The 21,065-nt window shown below is 42.4% G+C and overlaps 1 protein-coding gene across 3 annotated transcripts in view; it reads right to left on the minus strand.

The window, feature by feature from the left end:
• Positions 1 to 2,758: 2,758 nt before the first annotated feature.
• LOC124857656 (gamma-aminobutyric acid receptor subunit rho-3-like) overlaps positions 2,759 to 21,065 on the minus strand; it is a 63,570-nt gene continuing 45,263 nt past the window's right edge. For 2 of the 3 annotated variants that reach the window (XM_047349001.1, XM_047348999.1), the window contains 8 exons: positions 18,371 to 18,438; positions 16,849 to 17,072; positions 14,674 to 14,756; positions 14,410 to 14,547; positions 10,567 to 10,719; positions 4,868 to 4,929; positions 4,261 to 4,392; positions 2,759 to 3,386 (listed from right to left, as the gene is read on the minus strand). In XM_047349001.1, coding sequence (XP_047204957.1) covers positions 3,084 to 3,386; positions 4,261 to 4,392; positions 4,868 to 4,929; positions 10,567 to 10,719; positions 14,410 to 14,547; positions 14,674 to 14,756; positions 16,849 to 17,072; positions 18,371 to 18,438 — 1,163 coding nt within the window. In that variant the 3' untranslated portion in view covers positions 2,759 to 3,083. Of the gene's footprint in view, positions 3,387 to 4,260; positions 4,393 to 4,818; positions 4,930 to 10,566; positions 10,720 to 14,409; positions 14,548 to 14,673; positions 14,757 to 16,848; positions 17,073 to 18,370; positions 18,439 to 21,065 lie in introns of all 3 variants that reach the window. The other variant, XM_047349000.1, reaches the window with a different exon arrangement.

Consider the following 21,065-nt stretch of genomic DNA (forward strand, 5'->3'; position numbering starts at 1 on the left):
ATCTGATACAGAATCTATGGAGGGAGCTAAAAATTAGGGTGATGGCAAGGAGCCCTTCCAACCTCGACTTAGAGCTTGTCAAAACAAATAAATTGTGAAAATAAAAGCGGAAACAAGCAAAAAAAAACTGCTCAACAATTATAATAAGGGTTTGATTGCTGTAATGCCAATAATCAATTATTTTCGTTTATTATTGTGAAAGGTATAAATAAGGTTTGATGATCCACTATTGTTCTAAAAAATTAAATTAGATTTATTTTAACTGATCATCATTTTATGTTGTTTTATTACCTTTTTAGAGATGTCTGTCTCATTTCCCATCAAAAATCTACTTTTAAAAGGAAATCTGCCAGGAGTATGAATAACTTAATGACTTAATTTGGTTTTTATGACTTTTAGTGTTGGGTAAATGATTTGTACAGTTTATTATATTTCACATACATATCCTCCAGCAAACCTAATGTAAAAGTAACATATAAAAAACCCTAAAAACGTAACAAGAAACCGTGTGAAGGCAGGAAAAAGCTTTAAACTGATCACAAATCTTCAGTATGCCTGGCAGTAACTGACTTTTAACGGCTCCGTCACTTTCAAGCTAGCTGTAAGTGAGCTCACTGTGATTTTAGTTCATTTGAACACCTTTTTAAATATATTCTCTGTAAAAAAAAAAAAAAAAGGCTAGTCTGAAACATATATGTATATATATATATATATATATACACAGAAGTTTTTAAGTGTATTAACAATTAGTGTCAGTTGTCCGTTTAGCTAATTGAACCCTGGCAGCTCAAATTAAACCACATAAAAACATGAAAAAAGAAAACACACCGGTGCCGCCGCTTTGGGCCCAGCTAACCGAGGTGAACAGCCTTCCGGTAGAACAACAGCCTGTTCGGTTCACTAGTGACGGTCGGTTATTCACCGACTTACCGACTTACTGGGAAGCTAACGGTTGCAGCTGATGCTATTTTTTTTTTTGAACAATCAATTCGGCAAAAGGCCGCTAAGTTCGGTTCGGGTTGTTTTCGGATCCAGAAACTTACCTGGATCGTCCTTCCCTCCTCCGTGGGCTGAAGTCACGCTGGGTTTGAGGCTTTTTTCTCGCGCCGTGTTCGTGGCAGTGGGACTTTCTCCGTGTTAGCTTCCATTAAAGCGTTTACCGTTGACACTTTGCGTCTCCTGCGTGAACTCTGCGGTTGCCGTGGTAACGGGACCGCTTTCACTGATTGGTTGCGCGAACAGTCACCTGTAGAACCCTTTACATTCACCCAGGTCCATTTAGATACATTGGAATAATAAAGTTGTTTAATAGGTCACAGATTTAAATATGTTTTAATAATTTACTTCTGGTTTTTTATGTTTATGGCTTACAGCTAATAAAACACCAACAGAATTTCTTAAAAAACATTGACGAGCACATCAGACCCATTAAAATATACAGAACACAGACATGTTCTATCACAGCCTACAGTACCACAGAGACAACTCATCTGAAAGCTGTCCAGCAGATGGTTGTTGGAGATTAAACCACAAACGGTAATCGCTAAAGAAGCTGTGCTGTATCCAACCTTGTTAATGTAAAGTTGAGTGGAAGGAAAAAGTGCATTTATAAAATGTGCACAAGCAGCAGGGATAACTGCAGCCCCCAGAGGATTGCGAAGCAAAACCCATTCAAGAGTTTGGGGGATATTCACAAGGCGTGAAGTCTGGAGCTGGGGTCAGAACTTGGAGAGCCATCACACACAGAAGTATCCAGGACATGGAGAACAATTACTGTTGCATTCCTTGTTTAAAGACAATCCTGAACCAGGGATGAACTAAATGTAGCATTTAATTTGGAGATCAAGGTCCCCAAATGTGGACAGAGAGTAGAGAGACACACAGTCTAAGGTCCAGTGGAAAGTTGAATTCACTGGACAACACAGGTGATTAACGCAAACCGTGACTTTTTAGTTTCAATAAGTGCAAGATTATTACTGACATAAAAAAAACATTTTCTTACAATGGAAAATAGTAACTAAACACAAAGTATGTGTCTTATGTTGCATAATAGCAACGCTTTTATTTCAGATTGATAGTACTGATCTGATCTAGAACTTTGATAAATACAGCAACCTTTTTTAAAGAAAGTTTGATCCAAATCCTGATGTTGCTGAAAATAGACTCAACTGAGCAATCCTTCTTTTAATGAAGCAAACATGAACTAACACATCCCTTTCCTACAAATCTATTTGTTTAAATAAAATATTTCATGCTTAGTTCAGTGTTTAGCAGGTAAAACAACATTTACCATATCATTTATTTTATTTTAGTTTTTAAAGCAAGTTCTTGGACTTGATGATTTTGGCCAACTTGACACAAAATCTGGGCACCAGAGCTTTAGATGAACAATTGAAGTTCATGCGTGTGTTTAGGCGAAGGACTTGTGTGAAAGCTTCAGAGGTTCAGGCATCTTTTCAACCAAACTTTTCTGGGTGTTGGTCCTTGTGGTCCAGTGCAGATGGCTGCACACACTGAGCCTGGTTCTACTGGAGGTTTCACGCAGCTGAAAGGGAGTTGGTTCTTTTTCCTGTTGCCTCGTGCTTGCTGCTGGTTTCCAGATATAAACAAGTATTTCATAATCTCAATCTGACTGAACTGTTAAACCTGGATATGAATGGATCTGTTTTTGCTGGAAAATGCCTTGAGATGAATTGGTGCTTTATAAATAAACTAAACTGAATTCAATGGAACCTGAATTTTGACAAGAATGCGTGACTAACATGTTTGAGTTTGTTTATTCTCATGTTTTCCTTAAAACAAGCCATTTTACAATATTTTAGCTTTATTTTAGCTGTCAGAGATGAAATATTTTTGCATGAGATCACGACAAAAGACAAAAAGAAACACATAAATAAAAAAAAAATAACAGTAATACAACGGCGTACTCTCAGGATGTTAAACACCTCCAGTTAACAAATGGCTGAAACGGTTCAACACATCCTCAGGTGAACTCAGGAGTTTTCTCTGCAGTCTCTGTGGCATCAAGCCGGCGTGTCCCGAGCTTCAGAGCTCAGTGTGAACAGGTCGTAGGTCAGGGTTGATCAGGAGTACATGCTCCAGTAGACGGTGTTGAAGAGCAGGTAGGACAGAGGGAAGGCCAGGCGCGAGTACGAGTCGATCATGTAGCTGTTGTTCACCAGCAGGTCCACGTTCTCCCGCACAGACCGCTGCCGCCGTAGCCGGGTCCCCTCTGGGGGCCGCAGGTCAGAGTTCTGGCTCTGAGTGGTCAGGGGGTTGCTGGCCAGCGTGGACGCCATCCGAGGGAAGGGGGTCAGCTCGATGTCGTTGTCATGGTAACAGCCGTCGAAGGCCATGGCCTGGCTGGCGTTGAAGGTGGAGGGGATCTGAAAGCATCAAAGTCGGTCGGACATTTTCATCAAACGGAGATAACGTTCTCTGAATAATTCACAATAAATAATAACAATAAAGCTTATGAAAACAAAATGTATTAATAGAATTATGGCAGCAAAAATATATATTTAAAATATTATTGAATGTATTCAACTATATCTAATCTCCACAGCCAAAAAAATACATACAGTATATTATTATCATTATTTATTAAAAAATACATTTAATCCTTTGTTTTTTTTTGCTGTCACAAAGTAATTTGAAATAATTAAAGATGTTTTGTTGCTTCAACATGAAAAAAATATTTATTCTCTTATTAAAAAAATCATTTTTATATTTATTGACACAGAGTAGAATTTTAAGAAACTTAAACATTAACACGTTGATCTGTTATTCAGGTGCAAATGAATTAGAGTTAACATCACAATGAGAAACTCCAACCCATCCTCAGCTCTTTGGATGATTTTGCTGTTAATTTTCACTGTTAACTATTCATCACAAGATGGAAAACAAATGTATGATTATACAACAAACTCACATATTCAGTTTGATGGCAAAATCAAAAGTAACTGAAAAGCTTTTGACACAGTAGAAAAAACTCCAAGTTTGTAAACTTATTTAGTATTCTCAAATTAAAATGAACTTGGTTATTTTTTTTTTGGGAGGGATGCGGAAAACACAGTTTATATTTTCCAGAAAGTTAAATGCTCAGTAAGAACACAACTGTCAACTTCAGCTCTGATTACAGGTTGTTGCTCACCTGTAATGTCCCAGTTTGACCACAAGAAGGAGACAAAGCAAACCCTAATTTTGTTGAATCTTTTTGGTTGATTTTTTTAAAACAGCATTATTGATCCTTGTCCTCACCTTCCCCCTCCTCATCTTCCTCATCTCCTCCAGAGTGGTGCAGTAATTCACAGCAGCGTATTCGATGACAGACAAGAAGACAAACAGGAAGCTGGTCCACAGGTAGATGTCCACAGCTTTCACGTACGACACCTGAACAGTAAAAATAAGCCTGTTTTTCCCCCCAGTTTAACTTTTTTTAAACTTCTGTCACATGTTATTTAGTTACAAAATGACAACAATTTGGTTTCTTTGAGTTTAAAGCTAGCTGTTATGTGCAGCATAATTTAATTTAGAGAAACAAAGGAAGCTATGAACATCTGAAGAGCCCCACTGGATTGGCTTCCAACCAAAGCTCAGGAACTTACATAAAACCTCTTAAAAAGGTCAAGGTTCAAGGTTTTTGGCTAAATCAGGAGAGTGTAGTGTAGTATCACTTGCATGTTTCTAATCTTCTTAGCCTTTTTCTGTCTCATTCATTTCTTTAGAAAACTATTCTGTGCCCAGGTTGGCTGATGTGAGGCCGAAAGCTTTGAACCATGAAATAAAAAGTAACATCGTCAGTTTAAACACGAGTACCCGAGGAGCTTTCTGTCTGTGCATGTAGGCGTCCACACCCTGCCGTTACCTGAGGCATGGACGAGGACACTCCAGTGATGATGGTGGACATGGTGAGGACAGTGGTTATACCTGCAGAACGACACAGCAAACACAGTCATAGAAGATACCTGATCATTTATGCTTCTATCTTTTTACTGTCGTCTTCCCAAAAGTCAGACAGAGGGCGCTGTTTAGCGTTTGGCCTAAAGTAGTAAGAGGTTAAAAAAATGTTAATGCTGCTAAACAAACAGTTTGATCTGATTTTTATCTGTTGCTGATTCTGAAGGAAATCAGCAACAGATAATGAAATAATGAAAATAATATCCTTTGAATAACACATAAAATCCACTGTTCCTGTCTACATCAACATAATTTAGTCATTTTAAATGTAATAAAAACAAAATTACTTCTCAGTAATGTAAAAAACGTTTGTGCCGATATCTTAAAGTACTTCATTTGCTGGCTCTGATGTTATTAATGTAACATTAAAAAGAAAATAAATCCTGTGCAGCACATGTTGGTCACACAACCTCTGTTTACTTCCTGAATTCTGGCACATTACACTAAGTGATCTAACTACCAAACAGACTTCACAGTAATTAATTGTGTTTAAAGAAAACTATAAATTTACCTACTTAATAAATATGTTTAAATCAAAATAAGTAGCTGCATCGTATTCTTGCATGAATGAATTAATAAATTCACCATCCACTGCATCTAGTACATTATTGTGATCTTTGTTGGTTTTATGTGCAGCAACTTGGTCAACCGTGTTGTGGTTTAAGGAGTAATGTATAAATAAAGTGGCAGCTTTTTCTGGCAAAATGTTATTATATTCAGTCAGTCATTTTCTACCGCTTATTCCATAGTGGGTCGCGGGGGAGCTGGTGCCCATCTCCAGCAGTCTATGGGTGAGAGGCAGGGTACACCCTGGACAGGTTGCCAGTCCATCGCAGGGCAACACACAAACAACCATACACACAGTCATTCATACACCTAAGGGCAATTTAGAGTTACCAATCAACCTAACAGGCATGTCTTTGGACTGTGGGAGGAAGCCGGAGTACCCAGTGAGAACCCACGCATGCACGGGGAGAACATGCAAACTCCATGCAGAAAGACCCCCGGCCAGGAATTGAACCCAGGACCTTCTTGTTGCAAGGCAACAGTGCTACCAACGGTGGCAACAGTGCTACCAACTGTGCCACCGTGTTATTATTCTATTCATAGTTAGAAATTATTGATCCATTTCTGTTAGCCTTATGGATTTGATCTCATGATGATTCAGGTAGGAATTGGGTTTAGGGGCAATTGTTAAATTATAATTTGCTCCACTGGTCTGAATCTGACCTTCAGGTAGGAGATTCAGGGTCCATGAGGGGAAAACCAGCTGGATTTAACCCTTATTTACTTCCTCATCACTCACTTTTCTAAGCGAGGAAATGTCCAGCTCTAAGATTTTAATTATTTTGTTCTTTTTACTGTTTATTTCTAAATATGAAAATCTTTTCAGGAACACTGAAGTGTAACATTTGTTTGACTGAGAGTTAATGAAACTATTTATGTTTGTATTTTGGTTGTAAAAGCAAGTGCAAAATAAACACAACTTGCTGCAGCAGCGAGCTGCATGGAGGAGCAGTTGTTAGAACTGTCACTTTGCAGCAAGAATCCCAACTTGGAGCTAGCATGTTCTCCCCGTGTATGCATGGGTTCTCTCTGGGTACTCCGGCTTCCGCCAACAGTCCAAAAACCTGACAGTTAGGTCGGAAAATTAAGCTTTCTGAACTGCCCTTAGGTATGAGTGTGTGCCTGGTTGTTTGTCCTATGTTGGACTGGTGACCTGTCCTGGCTGTACCCTGCCTCTCGCCCAATGACAGCTGGAGATGAGCACTAGCCGTGCCCCCTGCGACCCTGCAATGACAAGCAGGTATAGACGGTGGATGTTGCAGCAGAATCTGAGCAGCACTGTTGCATGAAAAGAGATTTTTTTCCACCACTTTTTAACGTCTTGATGAATAACCATAATGTTACATTTTTATTATTTTGCGAGTTTTAGCACTTTCTCTGTTTTGTGATGCTCTGGTTTTATTCATACTTTTGCACTCACGCTGAATGTTTAGACATGCATTTTTTTTGGTAGACTTGGACGGCCAAATAAAATGCATGTTTTTTTTTTTTCGGTAGACTTGGATGGCCGGGTTGCTCCTCGGGGACCCGGCTGGGCCAAGCCCGAACGAGAGACGCGAGGCCATCCCCCAGTGGGCCCACCACCTGCAGGGGGAACCGTGAGGGACCGGTGCAAAGAGGATTGGGTGGCGGACGAAGGTGGAGACCTCAGCGGCCCGATCCCCGGATGCTTAGGCTGGCTCTAGGGACGTGGAATGTCACCTCGCTGGGGGGGAAGGAGCCTGAGCTTGTGCGGGAGGTCGAGAGATATCGACTAGAAATAGTCGGGCTCGCCTCCACGCACAGCGTGGGCTCTGGAACCCATCTCCTCGAGAGGGGCTGGACCCTCTTCTACTCTGGAGTGGCCCACGGGGAGAGGCGGCGGGCTGGTGTGGGTTTGCTTGTTGCCCCCCAGCTCAGCCGTCTCGTGTTGGGGTTTACCCCAGTGGATGAGAGGGTCGTATCCCTGCGCCTTCGGGTTGGGGAGAGGTCTCTGACTATCATTTCAGCCTACGGGCCGAGTGGTAGTGCAGAGTACCCGGCCTTCTTGGCGTCCCTGTCGGGGGTGCTGGATAGTGCCCCTCCCGGGGACTCCATTATTCTGCTGGGGGACTTCAACGCCCACGTGGGGAACGACAGTGACACCTGGAGAGGCGTGATCGGGAGGAATGGCCTCCCCGATCTGAATCCGAGTGGTGTTTTGTTATTGGACTTCTGAGCTAGTCACAGATTGTCCATAACGAACAACATGTTCAAACATAAGGGTGTCCATCAGTGCACTTGGCACCAGGATACCCTAGGCAGGAGGTCGATGATCGACTTTGTTGTCGTATCATCAGACCTTCGGCCGCATGTTTTGGACACTCGGGTGAAGAGAGGGGCTGAGCTGTCCACTGATCATCACCTGGTGGTGAGTTGGATCCGCTGGAGGAGGAGAAAGCCGGACAGACATGGCAGGCCCAAGCGCATAGTGAGGGTCTGCAGGGAACACCTGGCGGAGCCCTCGGCCAGGGATGTATTCAACTCCCACCTCCGGGAGAGCTTCGACCAGATCCCGGGGGATGTTGGAGACATAGAGTCCGAGTGGACCATGTTCTCCGCATCTATTGTCAATGCTGCTGCCCATAGCTGCGGCCGTAAGGTCTGTGGTGGCTGTCGTGGCGGCAATCCCAGAACCCGGTGGTGGACACCGGCAGTAAGGGATGCTGTTAAGCTGAAGAAGGAGTCCTATCGGCTGTGGTTGGCTTGTGGGACTCCTGAGGCGGCTGACGGGTACCGTGAGGCCAAGCGTGCTGCGGCGCGGGCTGTGGCAGAGGCAAAAACTCGGGCCTGGGAAGAGTTCGATGAGGCCATGGAGAAGGACTACCGGTTGGCCTCGAAGCGATTCTGGCAAACCGTCCGGCGCCTCGGGAGGGGGAAGCAGTGCTTTGCCAACACTGTTTATAGTGCGGGCGGGGGACTGCTGACCTCGACTGAGGACATTATCGGGCGGTGGAAGGAGTACTTCGAGGATCTCCTCAATCCTGCCATCACGCATTCCGTGGTGGAAACAGAGGCTGGGGACTCGGGGTTGGACTCTTTCATCACCCAGGCTGAAGTCACCGAGGTGGTTAAAAAGCTCCGCGGTGGCAGGGCTTCGGGGGTGGATGAGATCCGCCCTGAGTACCTCAAGTCTCTGGATGTTGTAGGGCTGTCATGGATGACATGCCTCTTCAACATTGCGTGGCGGTCGGGGACAGTGCCTCTGGACTGGCAGACTGGGGTGGTGGCCCCCCTTTATAAGAAGGGGGACCGGAGGGTGTGTTCCAACTACAGGGGGATCACACTCCTCAGCCTCCCTGGTAAGGCCTACGCCAGGGTATTGGAGAGGAGAGTCCGGCCGATAGTCGAACCTTGGCTTCAGGAGGAACAGTGTGGTTTTCGTCCCAGCCGTGGAACACTGGACCAGCTCTATACCCTCTACAGGGTGCTCGAGGGTTCATGGGAGTTTGCCCAACCGGTTCACATGTGTTTTGTGGACCTGGAGAAGGCATTCGACTGTGTCCCTCGTGATGCCCTGTGGGGGGTGCTCCAGGAGTATGGAATCGGGGGCCCTTTATTAGGGGCCATCCGGTCCCTGTACGAGCGGAGTAGGAGTTTGGTCCGCATTGCCGGCAGTAAGTCGGACCTGTTCCCAGTGCATGTTGGACTCCGGCAGGGCTGCCCTTTGTCGCCGGTCCTGTTCATAACTTTTATGGACAGGATTTCTAGACGCAGCCAAGGGCCGGAGGGGGTCTGGTTTGGGGACCAGTGGATTTCGTCTCTTCTTTTTGCGGATGACATGGTCCTGCTGGCCCCCTCTAGCCAAGACCTACAGCATGCGCTGTGACGGTTCGCAGCCGAGTGTGAAGCGGCTGGGATGAGGATCAGCTCCTCCAAGTCCGAGGCCATGGTACTCGACCGGAAAAGGGTGGCTTGTCCTCTTCAGGTTGGAGGGGAGTTCCTGCCTCAAGTGGAGGAGTTTAAGTACCTCGGGGTCTTGTTCACGAGTGAGGGAAGAATGGAGCGGGAGATCGACAGACGGATCGGTGCGGCTGCCACAGTAATGGGGGCGCTGTGCCGGTCCATTGTGGTGAAGAGAGAGCTGAGCCGAAAAGCAAAGCTCTCAATTTACTGGTCGGTCTACGTTCCTACCCTCACCTATGGCCATGAACTTTGGGTCATGACCGAAAGAACGAGATCCCGGATACAAGCGGCTGAAATGAGCTTCCTCCGTAGGGTGGCCGGGCACTCCCTTAGAGATAGGTTGAGGAGCTCGGCCATCCGGGAGGGGCTCGGAGTAGAGCCGCTGCTCCTCCACATCGAGAGGAGCCAGTTGAGGTGGCTCGGGCATCTATACCAGATGCCTCCTGGACGCCTTCCTCGGGAGGTGTTCCAGGCACGTCCCACCGGGAGGAGGCCCAGGGGACGGCCCAGGACACGCTGGAGAGACTATGTCTCTCGGCTGGCCTGGGAACGCCTTGGGCTCCCCCTGGAGGAGCTGGAGGAGGTGTCTGGAGAGAGGGACGTCTGGGCGTCTCTGCTGAGTCTGCTGCCCCCGCGACCCGGTCCTGGATAAGCGGAAGACGACGAACGAACGACTTGGACGGCATTAAAGATAATTCGACAGCAAATACAGTTTTGGATCAGCTGATGGCGCTTTTCAAAGCCAAACTAATGTCTGAGAGTCAGACCATAAACTCCCTGATAGGTTGAAAACAAGTCAGGTTAAACTTTTCCTAACATAGTTTTCATGTGGTGACAGGTAAATAAAAACAAAACTTCAAGTTTATTCAGGAATACTTCAAATCTATGCTCAAAAATACTCAATGTAAGGTAAGGGGGTGGCTACATTATAACATCATTATTTATAGAAGGAATCCATGAAAGAAGTGGCCATGTTCTAACTGAGGTCAAAGAAAAAGAAAAACCCAAAGCGCTACAAATTAAAACAGGAGACATGTAAATCACTGTTTATACTCCTCAGGATCCAGACTTTGCTGGTTCTGGTTCTGGTTAAGGTCAGGATCATGCATGCTTTACCAAGAGACACTCGGGCAGGAACCGCTCTCCTGTCGATCCAGAAGGACACCCAGGACAGGACGACCATCAGCATGGTTGGGAAGTACGTCTGCAGCATGAAGAAGAAGATGTGCCGCCGTAGGATGAAGTTTATGAAGAGTCGGTTGTACCAACCTGGAGACACAGAAAACAGGTTTGATTTCATCTGGTTGGCATCAGCTGCTGGTATTTCCAACAAAACCTTAAAAGCCTGACAACAGGGATCTGAGTGTCAGTAGAATATATGTGAGGGCTAAGTTTATCTATAAGAGCAAGTGGATTAATGTCAAGTATTACAACAAATTGACACATGAAGGTAACCACTAGGATCATACCCAAACAGAAATAACAGGATAGAAATGAAATGCAACAACACAAACTAACAGTCAGTGTGTTAAAAACATGCTCCGCTAGATGTATGGATCATTACCAAGGACCAGCACCAACCAACCAATGATGGAATAAAAACCAAAACGTCATTGGTTGAGAGGCTGGACAGGTCACAGTGCAGGTTCTTTTCCAGCAATGCTGTATTTGTTATACATGTCCTCTATTCCTGTGTCTAAATTCAATTTAATTCAAAAATACTTTATTAATCCCAAAGGGAAATTAAATGTTGTTGTAGCTCATTATGAAGGTTTCTTCAAAGAGCCGTTGTAGATGCTGATGGCTGTGGGCAGGAAGGATCTCCTGTAGCCCTCCGTCTTACAGCAGATCTGAAGAAGCCTCTGACTGAAGACACTCTGTTGTTGTAGGACAGTCTCATGAAGAGGATGCTCAGGGTTCTCCATAATGTTCTTCATTTTATGAAGAATCCGTCTTTCCACATTGATCTCTAGAGGTTCCAGAGGTGTCCCCAGAACAGAACCAGCCTTTTTTATCAGCTTGTTGAGCTTTTTTAAGTCCCTGGCTCTGATGCTGCTTCCCCAGCAGATGATGGCAGAAGAGATCACACTTTCCACAACAGACTTATAGAAGATATGCAGCATCTTCCTGCAAACACCAAAGGACCTAAGCTTCCTCAAGAAGTACAGTCTGCTCTGTCCCTTCTTGTAGATGGCTTCACAGTTGCATCTCCACTCTAGTCTGTTGTCCAGGTGAACACCGAGGTATTTATACTCCTCCACCACCTCCACTTCTTCTCCCATGATAGAAATAGTTTTTGACTTATTCCTGTTTCTCTTAAAATCTACAATCATCTCCTTTGTCTTAGTCACGTTCAAGATGAGATGATTGTTTCCACACCATGCTACAAAGCGGTTCACCACCTTCCTGTACTCAGCTTCTTGTCCATCTCTGATCCACCCCACGACTGCAGAATCATCCGAGTATTTCTGCAGATGACAGGAGTCTGTCTTGTACTGGAAGTCTGAGGTGTACAGAGTGAAGAGGAATGGTGAGAGTACAGTCCCCTGTGGTGCTCCTGTGCTGCTGACTACCTGGTTAGACTCATAACCCTTCAGTCTCACAAGCAGAAGGGTCCATGGCTGAGGTGGAAGATAAAACATTTGATGTGTTACTGGACAGCTGTGGGTCCTCTGGGTCAAAGGAAGATGGAATGTCTGTTTGCCTATGAGCAGGAGAGGAGGATGCGAACCTTGTTTCTGAACTGAACCTGTTGAAGAATGTGTTCAGTTCATTGGCTCTGTCCAGACCTCCATCGGTCTGATCATCCTTCTGCTCAAAGCCTGTGATCTTCTTCATCCCTGTCCACACATCTCTGATATTGTTTTGCTGGAGTTTGCTCTCCAGCTTCATCTTGTACACCTACTTGCTGTCTCTTATCTTGACTTTAAGGTGCTTCTGTATACTCCCCAACAATTGCCTGTCTCCCTCTCTGAAGGTTCTTTTTTTCTTGTTAAGCAGGTCCTTCAGGTCACTGGTGATCCAAGGTTTGTTATTGGGGAAGCATCTCACGGTTCTGGTGGGGATGATGTTATCCACACAGAAGTTTATATAGTCGGTTACACACTCAGTCAAGGCATTGATGTCCTCTCCATGTGGCTGGCACAGTGCGTCCCAGTCTGTAGCCTCAAAGCAACCTTGCAGAGCTTCTTCAGCTTCTTGTGACCATTTTCTCACAGTCCTCTTTATTACAGGTTGTCTCTGAACAAGGGGCTTATATTTTGAGCAGAGAAAAACAATATTGTGATCTGATTTACCTAGAGGAGGTCTTGCTGTAGAGATGTATGAGTCCTTGATATTTGCATAAAACAAATTCAATGTTTTGTTTTCTCTGGTAGAGCAGCTGACAAACTGTTGAAATGTTGGAAGTGTAGCAGAGAGTGAAGCGTGGTTAAAATCACCAGAAATTGCCACAAAAGCATTGGGGTTTTGTGTCTGTAGCTTAGCAACAACTGAGCTGATGGGATCACATGCAGTGTCGGGAACAGCGGAAGGTGGAACGTAAACTGTTGCCAAAATAACACTGGTGAACTCTCTGGGTAAATAATATGGACAAAAACGTACTGCCAACAGTTCAATATCTGGACTGCAGAGATGACACTTCACAGTTACATGTCCTGGATTACACCATCTGTTGTTCACAAGTACTGCCAGTCCACCTCCTTTACATTTGCTGCTCCTCTTTAAATCTGTCTGCTCGTATGGTTAAAAAGCCCGGCAGAGAGACGCTGGAGTCGGGGATATGATCCTGCAGCCATGTCTCAGTAAAACACATAATACTGCATGCCCGGTACTCTGGCTGGGTCCTTTGTAGGGCTTGGAGTTCATCCAACTTGCTTCCTAACGATCTCACATTGCCCATCATAATCAACGGAAGAGATGGTTTGAACTTCCTCCTTCTCTCTCCTCTCTTAGCTCCTGCTCTGCATCCACAGCATCTCCTTTTCAACTCATCAGGGATTTGGGGTTGTAGTTGAAGTATTATTTGAGCTTTTGAGATATTAATCAGCTGCTCCCTGTTGTAAGAAACAACCCAGTTGCCATGGCAATGCATCATAACAAATGTCCAAAAGTAGAAAGTATTAAGCGGCGCTATTCTAGAATATAACACTCACCTGTTGAACGAACATGATTCCAGAAGCCCTGGTCTTTGTCTGCTTTCCCTTTGACAAACCTTAGTCTGGTCTTCATGTTTTTCTTGGAGAGCAAACATTTCCTGCTTGCACACCTCCAATAAAAGTTAAACTTGTGCAGAATCTGATTGTGCAGGCATGAACTTCCATATCAACATTAGTAAGAGCCTGCTGTAGGTCCTGTGATGACCCTTTAACGGTTTTTGGAGACATCATTTAGCATCCTGCGGTCTGCTCTCAGGGTGAACTTGCTTGGACAGCCAGATCTGGACATGGTTGGAGATTTTTTCAACTCTTTCCATTTTTCTCCATATTGTTCCTATAGTGGAATGGCTCTTTCAAGTTTGAGACCTATTTAAAACCCTTATCAGACTCATAAACTGCTACAATCTTCTATCTGACAGCCTCAGACAGCTTTTTGGAGCCACAAACCAAATATCTGAAGTTTAAACAGGGCAAACCTACTTCAAAATGCTGAGTAATCATGTTCTCATCATGAGCACCTGATACATACACTTGTTTGTGATTTTAGACATTTTAAGTGGGAATAAATGTGGGGGTGTCCTTATTTATTCCTCACCAGAAATGGCATTTTTTGTAATGACATTTTGCAAAAACATTTATTTGTTTGGTTATATTGCTTTAAAAGTTTTTTAATTAAGTTTTGTTAACATTAATTTCCATGTCTAAATATGAACAGATATGACTACATGGCAAACACACAGGCTGTCGTAGGGTGTCCTAATTTTTCATTAGTGTATGTGAAAACCCATCCCAATTTTTACACCTGTGCTGCTGTAGAAGGCGAGGCCACTGGAGGCGTGGAAGTGTTCAATGAAGAACTGGGACAAGACGATCTCATCGGTCCTCAGAGAGTCGTTCCCGTTCTTCCAGTAAAGCATCAGATCGTTCTCATTATAAGCATCTGAGGAGGCAGAAACAGAGGGAGAGAAATAGGAGGAGACAGGTTTTTTTGATAAAGTGTTCACAGTCACTGTCTTACATCATAGTTTGGACACTCAGAGTGATCTGCTGTTTATTTGCTTCTTACAGCTCTCCAGCTCCAGCGAGCAGTTCTGAGTGTCCAGAGGAAACCTGCTGAAGTCCATTGAGCAGAGAGCGGTTACCGTGACCCTGAAACACAAACATATTCTGCTATACGTAAAACAAACACATTTTACAACAGAAATAACGTAGACATCGCTTTTTATATTTAGGGTTTTCAGCATAGGGGAGGTTTTCTTAAGACATTCCCTAGTGGCAGCATGCAGAAAGATTAAAAAGTTTAGGACCATATTTGACTTTATGTTTAAAGATCTTCCTTAAGTTGCCCGAATTCTCTTTTAGGTTTTAGGCTTGAATGCCAAGAAGTTCCTTCAAGTCAATCAAAAGTGAATCAGTTTCAACATGAAAAATGTCAGCTTCTGATGGCTTATGACCGTATATTCAGGCAGGCTGCAGTACGGCAAACAAGAGGGCCCTGCAGAGGATAGTGACGAGAGCTAAGAAAGATTTGGGGTTGTTGGTTTCTGGTTTTTTCTTATATGTTTCTCACAGTTTTTGAATCATGCTTCTGTTTATTACTTTCCTGGTCATGCTTTAGTTATTGTCTTCTAGTTCATGTTTTGTCAAGTTTGGTTTTTGGATCTGGTTATGCTTTAGTTTCATGTTTTTCTAGTTTCTGTTAGTTTGTATTCAAGAGTCTCTGTTTTGCTCCAGCCACGTTTTGTTCTGTCTGTCAATTATCTTTATTCGGTTCACCTGCTCCAAGCTAATCTGTCTCCTTGCTCCACCTGGTTCACACTCCATATATACACACCTGTTCAGTGATTCATGGCAGAAACATTTCATGTCACCCATAGACGCATGTCACCTGCATCCTGTTCGTCATGCCAAGCCTGTCTTGCCAGCCTGCCCATGTCTGTTTTTGCCTGTCTTGCTTGCCTCATCTGCCTGTTTTGATCCTGCCTCATCTGGAGTGAGTTTTTGTTAATTAAATAATTTTTTCTCTTACCGTCTTGCTGCCTGATAGTCTGCATTCTGTGTTCCTCCATTGCTCTAATCATAACAGTCATTGCACCTATTCTACATATTTTATATATTTGTGTTTTGATCTACTTAATATTTTACACAAATCCACTGAACATTACAGAGAAACACCATCTTGTTTTATTTTATGCTGTCTGTTAAACAATAAAACTTCAGGTTAATTTGATTACATGTTTATAAACTGCAAAGATTTTAGTTATTGAAAAATCTTTAAAGTTTATTTTTCCTTTGACAGTGAATTTTTCCCGCCTTGATATTTGTGATGTCAGTCAGTCATTTTCTACCTCTTATTCCATAGTGGGTTGCCGGGGTTGCTGGTGCCTATCTCCAGCAGTCTATGGGTGAGAGACAGGGTACACCATGGACAGGTCACCAGTCCATCGCAGGGCAACACACAAACAACCATGCACACACTCATTCATACACCTAAGGGCAATTTAGAGTTACCAATTAACCTAACAGGCATGTCTTTGGACTGTGGGAGGAAGCCGGAGTACTGGGTGAGAACATGCAAACTCCTGGCTAGGAATCAAACCCAGAACCTTCTTGCTGCAAGGCGACAATGCTACCAACTTCGGCACCGTGCAGCCCTATTTGTGATATTTAGGTGTTTAAACAAAATAAATGTAATTGTTTGTCTTTTTTTTTCAGTTTTAGATGAAAGGTAAAGGCTTAAACCAGGAAAGAGACACAATTCTAAAAATTTGATGGATTGGATGCCTGATCAAAAATATTAAATGTAAAAAAGATCTGCACACCAAATAAACCTCCCAGTTTTGTTTTTTATTTAGTGTAATCATCTACTCTTGGTTTTCAAGCAAAACTGACGACGTCCTGTGAGTACATTCAGGCAAACCAGCTTCAAGTAAAGTCGGAAAAATACACAGAATCACATTGATAACAGATACAGCATACAAATAATGAATAAAATAAGTAAATTTATAAAAATAAACAGGATTCCTTTGTGTAAAACACTTCAATCTATTTAGAAGCCAAAAACATCCTACAGTTAAATCAGATACACCAATAGAAACACCAGCAGGAGGCACTATTCCACCTGAGAAATATGGATTTGCTTTAAATTTTATGATTTTGCAAAGAAAGATTGTGAATAAAATGAGTTTGATTTCAGAGCTGAGAGGAAGGTGTCATGTCCGACCTCATCTCTGATCTGTACCTGACACTGTAGAGGATGTTCCCGTCGGGGTAAACCCGCAGCATGATGTTCTCCATGGTCGTGTCATGAATAAAGGAGCGTTTGGAGTGGACAAAGAAGACGTCAGGAACCCAGATCTTCTTCACCAGTCGGGAATCGAACGTCCGGCTTTGGTTGTTACGGGATGGAAACGACAGCCGCTCGTCCTTCCAGTAGTGACGCAGGTAAAGAGTCATGGTGAAGTCCTGAAGGACACAGACACAGGCTATAAACTACTCCCTTTCAGTTTCCTATTTACTAACTTTTATTATCATCTAAATAAAACAATAAGATCCTGACAGTTACAGCTTATAATACATTTTTATTTTTATTTTTATTTCTGTTACTGTTCTGTTATGCTAATATTACATAATTTCCTAAAATGTGTTGCTTGTCCCATTTTACATCAGCAGATGGCAGAGTTGTCCCATTTAGTTGGGATGAAAACTAAAATTCTTGAAATATGGGACTGAAATTTATTCGATATATTTTAGTCTTAAAGAAATATAAATGTAATATATAATCAGACAGTCAGTCATTTTCTACCACTTATTCCATAGTGGGTCGCGGGGAAGCTGGTGCCTATCTCCAGCAGTCTATGAGCGAGAGGCGGGGTACACTCTGGACAGGTCACCAGTCCATCGCAGGGCAACACACAAACCACCATGCACACACTCATTCATACACCTAAGGGGGATTTAGAGTTACCAATTAACCTAAGAGGCATGTCTTTGGACTGTGAGAGGAAGCTGGAGTACCTGGTGAGAACCCACGTATGCACGGAGAGAACATGCAAACTCCATGCAGAAAGATCCCCGGCCAGGAATCGAACCCAAGACCTTCTTGCTGCAAAGCAACAGTGCTACCAACTGTTACACCGTGAAGCCCCATATAATCAGACATATATATAAAAATACTGAGCAGAAAACTCCATAATTAAAACAAATTTGTTACTTTTCATATGTATTTTCTGTCTTCATAAATATTTTTTTCAACAACTGGGGATTTAAAAACATTCCAGGGTGGGAGGATTTGGTTTATTTCCCGGCACAGATTTGTAATAAGGTTGAAAATGACGCTTTGGGGAGTCTTTTTGTTGCAGTTCAGGACCATGACAACACTTCCTCTACATCATTAATATCAGCCCTAAACAGAAACATGTGAGTAGGTGACGAGCTGAGTTCAAAGCTGAACCCTGAAGGGGTCACAGACCAGGCAGAAGGAAGCTGCAGGGAGTGCCTACTCTTCATTATTTCTCTTTTCATGGGCAACAATGGAGCAGCAAATAAATCGGCTTTCACAGAACATATTTAAACTTACAAATGTCAGAATATTTTGATGTCTTATGGTTGTAAATCACCCAATGTTGTGCTTAAAATGATGTTCTGATTATTTCAGATAAAAAATAACATTACTTTTAACTTTCTTTGATGCAATTCTCAGGGCCTTTTTTAGGCTTTTAATGTGGTTGCAGAAGAAGACTAAAAACAGAACTTTAACTCACCATGTTGACCTCAGAGATGCTGTCAATGCTCTCCACCTGCACATCGATGCCCACAGGGATGGCTGAACCTGAAACAATGGCAGAAGGTTAAAAACTCACCCTCTAAATGCAGACATTTCAGTAAGAAACAGATATACTCTACGGCTGATCCACTGAGTCGAACAAGAGTTGGTTACTTAACCAACAATTATTCCTTTTGATAATTACTCATAAAACAAATGCACTGCTGAAACAAAATGCAATGTTGTCTTTGCTTTTGTGATCGACAATGTCTGTTTGTTGTTGTTTCGGGACTACAACGGAATAATCGAGAACAATATAGTTAGCAACCTCAGTACACACAGTTGGAATAAGAACATCAAAATGCGGTCTAGAAAATAGTTAAAATGTGTAAGACGCTACTGATGGTTAGCCTGAGTAACCATTGTTCTGATTATGTGCTACCTTAAAAACTTGTTAGCTTGAGCAGTAGTTCCTACCTTAGCTTAACTAGATGTTAGCTTAAATAACTGTAAGGCGTGGGGCTTTTAGCCTGAATAGGTACTAGCCTAAGTGATTGTTAGCTTTAATAGCTCTACGCTAATTAGCATGATAGCTTGAATAGCTTTTAACATTAAAATCAATTAGCTCTTGATGGTATTAGCTTGAGTTGAGAACTGTTGAGTTGCAGTTTCTACCTTAAGTAGCTGTTAGGTTCAGTAATTGTTACCCTATTCAGTCAATCCATCAATCAGTCAACTTCGTTTATAATCATAGGTAGATTTGATTACAATGAGGTTAGTCACTTTCTTTCCAAAAAACAAGACATATGACATAGACATACAGTAGACACAATGTAATTAAAAGTGGTCAGGAGCTCGATACCGCCTTAATAACGGTATCAAAATGACAAACAGGACAAAGTCAAATCTGAGATAAAAAGAAGGAATAAACAACATTAAGACTATGCTAAATCACATTTACTAATGGCAATAGGAAAAAAGCTGGTTTCATAGCATTTAGTTTTACAATTTTGGGGCTAGGTATGGAAGATGAGACACATATTTTAGAATGGATCCAGATATCCCCCCTGCCTGAAGTATAAGGATTATGGATTTAGTTTAAGAAGTTAATTGTTAACTCTTAGTTTATGTAGTTCATTTATCTACAATGGCTGTTAGGCTAAACTGTTATTATTAATTGCTCCCCTTGCTTTCTGTAAACTAGGTATATGTTAGCTTAACCAGCTGTTAACTTGCTCGCAAGAAAGCCCCGTTAAATCCGAAATTTAACTGGGAAAATTGGAGCTGGCCGAGCAGCCCTGAGTTTAGCATCTAAAATTGCTGACGAGCACACAGAAAGTAGTGAAAGTTGCTTTGATAAATGTTTCATTGAATTTTCTGACTGCTAGCTTCAGTAATAGTTAGTTTGAGTATCTTTTTATTCTAAGAAGGTTGTAGCTTAAATATCAATTAGTTTGAGAAGCTTTTTAACTTACTAAGCTGTCCCCCAAAAAGAAGTTGATAATTTAAACTGAGCTGACTCTCACTGTAACTATTCAGCATGACCTCACTGGAAAACAAATCCTGTAAATAAATAAAATAAAATAAAGGATAATCCTTTTGCATGTGTGACTAAATCGGTACCTTGAAATTACAGTGTAAACATGCGAAACGGTAAGTTTAATCTTTTTGCAGATTAGGTCTTTCATCTTGTTTTCTAATCAAATTATCAACAGTAACATGAAACTTTTGTGTGCCACTGTAAACAGATTTGGATAAAAGTTCTCTGCTTAAATTGGTACTAGAAAGTCAGGCACGCATTGATGCAGTTCCCTAATCCAATACTCTGCTCTGGCCTTTTAACCTGATTTTATTCTGTGACATCCTTTGTCTTAACCAAGAGCTCACTGCAACCAGCATCTCCCCTCAGCCCTCCCGCTCCTCTTTCCACTTCATTAGCTGATTAAATATGTATAAACCTGATTTAAGCACAAACAGAGCAAAAAAAGCTAAGCAGCACAAATCCCAGAAGGAAAATAACATCGGTCACAGCTACACTCCGTTTCTGCTCTGCCTTCTGATGATGTTTGGTTTTAAGGATGTGGGCCCACCGCAACACCAACCTAACTCTCGTCTTCCTGTTTAGAAATGTACTCAGCTAATTTCGGTGATCTGTTTTCTGCTGTGGCTTTGAGACGAAACAAATGAACACCCTCGTTTCACCAAAAGCCTCAACAATAAATTTACTACAGATTTAAACCCATAAATCATCCCTGTTATGAGGACACAATGTGAAAAGCCAAAATGGAAGAAAATTCCACAGCAAGAAAACAAACCGATGCCGCTGTCAGTCTCTGAGCTTGTTTTCATCATCTAAATGTAAATGAAAAGGTTTAATCAGGAGCCGGTAATAAAGCAATAATTATAAAAATACAAGCTGCAGAACAAGTTGTACAGCAGCAGCATCAGGAGATGTAAGCAGCAGTTATCCTGGTATTAAAATGTGGGTTGGAAGTTGTTGTAAAACCATCACAACCTTTAATATAAGCACAGTTGGATTGTTGATAAGCTATGATAAAATATAATAATAGATGAAGTATTTATCATTCTCATTAAATATTAATTAAATGCATATCTATTTAAAAAAACAGTCTGAAATACAATAGTGTGTATTTATCAAAAACAAGATTTATTTACAATCAAGTTAATTACAC

Source organism: Girardinichthys multiradiatus, chromosome 21, assembly GCF_021462225.1.
Source record: "Girardinichthys multiradiatus isolate DD_20200921_A chromosome 21, DD_fGirMul_XY1, whole genome shotgun sequence".
Classification (NCBI taxonomy): Eukaryota; Metazoa; Chordata; class Actinopteri; order Cyprinodontiformes; family Goodeidae; genus Girardinichthys; species Girardinichthys multiradiatus.